Genomic DNA, 6,902 nt, shown 5'->3' with positions numbered 1-6,902 from the left:
AAGAGAACCCATATCCTTGAGAGAAAACATGTCACCCAGCTGTTTAATGATGTTGTCTACAAGGATTGAATTATTTCTGGTAATAACAAGGTCATCAACGTAAACCAGAAAATAACAGAGATTTGAGCCATGGTTGTAAATAAAAAGAGAGGAATCAGCTTTGGAACTATGAAAACCCAGCTGAAGAATGGCACTTTTTAGTGCTATGTACAGGCCCGTGGGGCTTGTTTAAGCCCGTAAATAGCCTTTTTCAACCTGCAAACATGGTGAGGTTTGCACAAATCTTTGAACCCTGGGGGTTGTGCCATAAAAACAGTTTCAGTTAAATCACCATTTAGAAAGGCATTATTGACATCCATTTGTCTCAAATCCCATCCATTCATGACTGCAATAGATAGCACAGCTCTAATAGTTGCTGGTTTAACAACAGGGCTAAAGGTTTCTTTGTAATCAACACCAGGACGTTGATTGTAGCCCTTGGCAACTAGACGAGCCTTAAATCTGTCCACTGACCCATCGGCTTTTCTTTTTACACGGAAAACCCACTTACAGCCCACTGGTTTACAGTTCAAAGGAGGTAAAACAAGATCCCAAGTCCCATGTTTCATTAAAGCCGTGAGTTCATTGGACATGGCCTCACGCCAGTGAGGTGGCGACACGGCTTGGCTCACACTCGTTGGTTCTATGATCTGGGGGAGAGGATATTTGGACACTGTATGAATTTGTTTGGGTTTGAAAATTTGAGTCATGGATCTTGTGGTCATGGTATGGGTGCGTTGGGAAGCATTATTGGGTTGAGGGTTTGTGACATTCGGGTTGGATGAAGATGGATTTGAACCGAGAATGGGTTCGACGCAAGCATCAGTAGAGGGTGGCGGAAGGTTTAGTGGAGATGCAATCATATGTGCATCTAAGTGAAGATTCGGATAAGTGGAAGTGGAATCAAGATTGTGCAAAGAATTGTGAAATGGAGAACTAGGGGATCCGAAATTACCTGAGGAGGACGCAACAATGGCAGGAGGACCTTCCGGAGGTAACGAGGATGGAGGTGCGCCGGACTCCATTGATGGACTGCCTTCAAGGTGCTGGGTACCGAAAAGGGGAATTAGGGATTGGAAAATTTCTGGGTGTTTTTGGGCTGGCGCGGGTTGATGAAGTGAGGAGAGGGTCTTTGTCTCGTCGAACAGCACGTGCTGTGAGAAAAAATTTTTTTTTGTTTGAGGTTCAAAGCACTTGTATGCGTTTTGAGTGGGTGAATAGCCAAGGAAAAGACAGGCTTTTGATTTGGGTTGCATTTTATTTGAATTATAGGCTCGGGTGAGAGGATAGCAAATACAACCAAATTTTTTTAATTTTAAATAATTTGGTGTTTGACCAAAGAGAGCTTCAAAGGGGGATTTTTCTTGAAGAAGAGGCGTGGGTTGTCGATTTATGAGGTAAGAAGCTGTTTGAAAAGCATAGGGCCAATACAAAAAATCAAGATTTGCATCATGAAGAAGGGTAAGGCCCATTTCAACAAGATGTCGATGACGACGTTCAGAAACACCATTTTGTTGTGGGGTATGGGGAGCCGTGGTGTAGTGAGTTATTCCATGAAGGGAGAGATAGGATTTTAAAGCAATAAACTCACCACCGTTGTCGGAGTATAAGGTTTTGATTGATTTTTGAAAGCGAGTTTCAACAAATTTTTTGAAGTGCGGAAAAATAGTAGAGACACCGGATTTAGTGGCCATTGGATAAAACTATATATATTTTGTATAATGATCAACAAATATAAGGTAATATCGGGAGCCATCAATTCCGGTATAACTAGCGGGACCCCACACATCGGTGTAAATAAGATCAAGCGGCTCATTACATTGAAGACTGGTGACATGAAAGGGTTGTTGATGGGGTTTATTAATAGAACATGAAGAACATAATGACGACAATTTTTTATTGGATGAAGTAGGAAGAGAAAAATTTTTAACAAGATGGTGGACAATTTTAAGAGAAGGATGCCCAAGACGCTTGTGCCATCCATCAATAGAAGTACGTTCATGCACATTAGCAACTTTTTGGGACGGCACCATTGATTCCGGGAAGGTGTAGATGCCATTGTTACATGCTCCTTTTAGTAGAATCGCCCCCGTAATCTTGTCCTTCACAAGAAAATAGAAAGGATGAAATTCAACAAAGACATTATTTTGTTTAGTGAGATGATGAACGGAAATTAAATTTTTGCAAAGATTAGGAACACAGAGGGTATCACGCAATATAAAGGTGCGGTGAGGAGATGGTAAGGTCAAAGAACCAATGTGTGAGACTGCCAAACCTGAACCATCACCAAGAAGAACTTCATCAGTTCCATCATATTCGGAATGAAGAGATAAATTGGTAAGTTCCATCATAAGAAGGTGAAGACAATTGAAAAGTAGGGAGATTGAGAAATTGGATAGAACCTCATGATATTGAGTACTCATCGGTCTACAGCCTATAATCGAGTCATCAGTCAAGGTCTTCCCAAGTTTATCATTTTTGCTTGAAATAATATAATATATAAATTTTATAGTTTTTGGCCTTAATTTCTAAGTCATCGGTCAATGTTGAGGTGTCTATATAAACTCTTTAAGAACAACTTCGCTAAGACACCTAAACGTGAAATGGAGTTCAAAATTTTTGTGTGGTGGCTAATGTTGGCGGCCTTGTTTCAATTATCTTCTATTCATGCTTGTTTGAGGGAGGAGATCTCCTCCCTCAAACAAGCATGAATAGAAGATATCTTGACAAGCATGAATAGGAGATCTCTAGAGAGTAGCTCTCTTGCAACTCAAAGCTTCAGTGAACTCCTCATATGTTGATATCTTGACATACGATTGGGAAGGGAGAAATTGCTGCAATTGGGAACATGTTGTGTGCGACAACACTACAGGGCGTGTAATCGAGCTTCATCTTGGCAATTTCTTCACTTTCATTACCTTAAATGCCTCTCTGTTTGTTCCCTTTCAAGAGCTTAAGTACCTCGATTTGAAATGGAATAAGATATCTGGATGGGCTCCAAATGAAGGTTAGTTTATATCATAACAGAAATAATGTTTTTTGAATTATGCAATAGAAATCGGTTTATAATTGTCTAAATTGTAGGTTTTGAAAGATTGTCCGGATTGAGCAAGCTAGAGGTGCTTGACTTCACTGGGAATCACTTCAATGAAAGCTTCCTGTTATCCCTTGGTCAGATCTTATCGCTCAAGGAACTATATTTGGGTTACAACCGATTAGATCTTATCCTAATCTCAGGTAATTAGTCTCTAAGGTTACATCCATTTGATACTCCATGCTATATCCTAGCGAACACATTTTAATACTGGTGTCTAGCTAAGAGCATATTATAAATTCTTCGCTTAATTAGAAAACGTGAATGGAGTTTGGAATTTTCGGGTGGTGGCTACTGTTGGCAGCCTTGTTTCAATTATCTTCTTTTCATGGTAGTTGCGCTTGTTTGAGGGAAGAGTGAGTAGCTCTCTTGCGACTCAAACCTTCCTTGAACTCCTCGTATGAACCCTTAAAATATTGGAACTCATCTCACGAGGAGAGTAATTGCTACGATTGGCAACGTGTTGTGTGTGACAACATTAAGAGCTTCATCTTAGCTATGTGAAGGTCTCTTACAATAGTGATGAAGTTCGGTATCTTGAGTACCTCGATTTGAGTTATAATATTGCAATATCTGGATGGTTTGTTTATATTGTTCTGTTTTTCATTTTCCGTTTAAATATTTCTTTCTTTTTTCTTTTTTGAATTATGCAATAGAAATCAGTTTATAATTGTCTAAATTGTAGGTTTTGAAAGATTATCCAGATTGAGCAAGCTAGAGGTGCTTGACTTCAGTGGGAATTACTTCAATGAAAGCTTCCTATCATCCCTTAGTCAGTTCTTATCGCTCAAGAAACTATATTTGAGAAACAACCTCTTAGATCGACCAATCAATATCCCAATCTCGGGTAATTAGTCTCTAAGGTTAGATCGACGAATATACATCCATTTGATATGCTATGTCCTATTTAACACATTTTAATAATTTTCGTATACATTTAGAGTTGGGAAGACTAAAGAACCTACAGGAGTTGTATTTGGAGGGTTCCCATATTGACAAAAGGTTCCTCAGTAAAGTTGGAGTTATGACTTCCCTTGATGTATTGACAATATCATACTGTGGACTCAATGGAAGTTTGCCCATCGTTCAAGGTAAAAAGCCTTATTTTTGCAAAATATTCCTTAGCAAAAATCTCTTAATGATAGAACTTAATTATTTCTCATTAATTCATTTTGTAGGCTTGTGTGAGCTTATGAATCTACAAGAGTTAGATCTCAGCCATAATGATTTTGAAGGGATGCTGCCTTCATGTTTGGCAAACATGACACAACTTCGAATATTTGATATCTCTTCAAATCGCTTTAATGGAAGCATTGATCTCTCCCCTCTACCTAGTTTGAAGTCACTTGAGTACCTTGATTTATCACATAATTACTTCAACCCAATCACATTCTCCTCATTTTTTAATCTCTCAAAGCTTCAGGTCATATTTAGTGATGGCAACAAACTAGTTGATGAAACTCTGTCTCAAAGATGGGATCCGGGCTTCCAATTAAAGGGTTTCAGTTGTTCAAGCTGCTTATCTAACAAGTTTGTTAGAATAACTCCTAGATTCCTTCATTATCAGTTCAACTTGCATATTATAAATCTCCCTCACATCAATTTGGCAGGAAAGTTCCCCACATGGTTGCTAGAAAACAATACAAGGTTGGAGGTTCTCAATTTGAGAAATAACTCTTTTACAGGCACTTTTCAGCTGCCCAGTCATCATATTCCCAACCTTTTGACTTTAGATATTTCATTTAATCATATTCAAGGTCCAATTCCAACTAACTTTGGTTTAATTTTTCCGAATTTAGAGGTTTTAAATATTTCTAAAAATGAATTTGAAGGTGTTATTCCTTTTTCTTTTGGTAATTTGGCCTCCTTAACATATTTAGACATGTCAAGCAATAATTTTTCTGGAACAATTCCAGAGAATTTGACAATGGGTTGCTCCTACTTATACCACCTTAGATTGTCCAAAAATCATTTGAGTGGCCAATTATTTCCTGCCAATTCGAATCTACTAGCCCTAAAATCTTTGTATTTGGACAACAACCACTTTTCAGGAGAGATCTCAGATAGCATATCTAATCTAACTTTCTTGGAAGTAATTGATTTCAGTAATAACAATTTGTTAGGGATGCTTCCAAGATGGATGGGGAACATGACGTCATTGACAGTTATTGCTATCGCAAAAAACCAGCTTGAAGGTCCCATTCCAGTTGAGTTATGTTACTTGAAATCTCTTGCGTTTCTTGGCCTTTCTCATAACAATCTGTCTGGCTCTATACCGTCTTGCTCCAACTGGTCTGAAATCATACATATTCATTTGAATAAAAATAGGCTAACCGGTCCAATTAGCAGTGCATTCAATGGTTGCTCTACTTTAGTCACTCTAAATCTTAGAGATAACTACCTTACTGGCAACATTCCAGATTGGATCGGCAACCTTTCAAGTTTGAGCATTCTCCTCTTGAAAGCAAATTATTTGCAGGGAAAAATTCCATTTCAAATATGTCTTTTAGAACAACTAAGTTTGTTGGATCTTTCCAACAATAGTTTTTCTGGTCAAATACCCCATTGCTTGAGTAACATTACATTTGAGCCAACCAAGACAAAATCTGAAATACCAAGCATTGAGTATGTTTATTTTAGTCGTTTCAACATGTCGTCATTGTTGCAATCTGCAATGATAATGAACAAACTCCCCATATTTGTTTTCCATGATCAAGAGTTTGTGTTCCAAATGATGGAAGTACTACAAGAAGTGGAGTTCTCAACAAAAAATAGAATTCTCTCCTACAAAGGTGACATTCTCAACTACATGTCTGGGATTGACCTCTCATGCAACAAATTAGAAGGAGAAATTCCACCCGAGCTTGGAGACCTAAGTAGCATCCATGCGTTGAACCTGTCATTCAACAATCTAATTGGATCAATTCCCACATCATTCTCGAAACTTAATCAAATTGAGAGTTTGGATCTATCCAATAATAACTTGGATGGTATTATTCCCCCAGAATTGATAGAGTTGAACTATTTGGCCGTCTTCAATGTGGCACACAATAACTTTTGGGGAACAACTCCAGAAAGAAAAGCTCAGTTCGGTACCTTTGATGAAAGCAGTTATGAGGGAAATCCTCTCCTGTGTGGACCTCCACTACATAAGGCTTGCAGTAAAATTCAACCACCATCTAACATTCCAACTGATGACAAGGGAGATGAAGCTTTTGGTTTTATGGACTTGGAAGTTTTCTACGTTAGCTTTGCAGTGACTTACATGACAATGTTACTGGGAATTGTTGCTATTCTCTATACAAATCTGCACTGGCGACGGGCGTGGTTTAACTTTGTTGAATTGTGCATCTCCACTTGCTACTATTTTGTTGTGATCAACACTCGTAAGCTAGCTAGCTTTAGAATTGTCTAGCTTTGTGTTTTGATGTTTGCATTTTTGTATGTCGTCCTGTTTTTATTTTCTTCAATCTCAAGCTTGAACTATAGATATTCCTTTTCAAGTCAATCTTATGATTTCTTTTCTTCCAATGTCAGTTCATAAAAGCTCAAGAAAACAATAAACTATTTCTTGTCCAAGTATCAAAGCTCAATTTGGAGAAAACAATAAGCCCAACATATGCAAAGAATTAATAAAGTCAAACTTAAACAAAAATGTAAACATACTAATGTATGAGAAGAGTAGTGGATCACATTAATAATTAGTTTGAGAAGAGTTGAGATGAATTGAGTTTGGTTCAATAACCACACATAGTATTCAGAGTATAAG

At 37.9% G+C, this 6,902-nt stretch overlaps 1 protein-coding gene across 1 annotated transcript; it reads left to right on the top strand.

Moving 5' to 3' along the window:
- The first annotated feature begins 2,642 nt into the window (after positions 1-2,642).
- Positions 2,643-6,548, top strand: LOC121242271 (receptor-like protein 15). Its single transcript, XM_041140161.1, has 6 exons — positions 2,643-2,660; positions 2,791-3,046; positions 3,124-3,276; positions 3,819-3,980; positions 4,075-4,224; positions 4,312-6,548. Exons 1-6 carry the CDS (start codon positions 2,643-2,645, stop codon positions 6,546-6,548), a joined length of 2,976 nt encoding a protein of 991 aa, XP_040996095.1.
- Positions 6,549-6,902: the final 354 nt, after the last annotated feature.

The sequence above is a fragment of the Juglans microcarpa x Juglans regia genome, chromosome 8D, assembly GCF_004785595.1.
Source record: "Juglans microcarpa x Juglans regia isolate MS1-56 chromosome 8D, Jm3101_v1.0, whole genome shotgun sequence".
NCBI lineage: Eukaryota > Viridiplantae > Streptophyta > Magnoliopsida > Fagales > Juglandaceae > Juglans > Juglans microcarpa x Juglans regia.
This window is presented reverse-complemented; position numbering and strand designations above follow the sequence as displayed.

What these genes read in the sequence shown, in the direction of transcription:
- LOC121242271 (XM_041140161.1), top strand. An exon ending in AGATCTTATCCTAATCTCAG is followed by an intron (nt 3,277 to 3,818) that starts GTAATTAGTCTC and finishes TCTAAATTGTAG; the next exon opens with GTTTTGAAAGATTATCCAGA. An exon ending in AATCAATATCCCAATCTCGG is followed by an intron (nt 3,981 to 4,074) that starts GTAATTAGTCTC and finishes GTATACATTTAG; the next exon opens with AGTTGGGAAGACTAAAGAAC.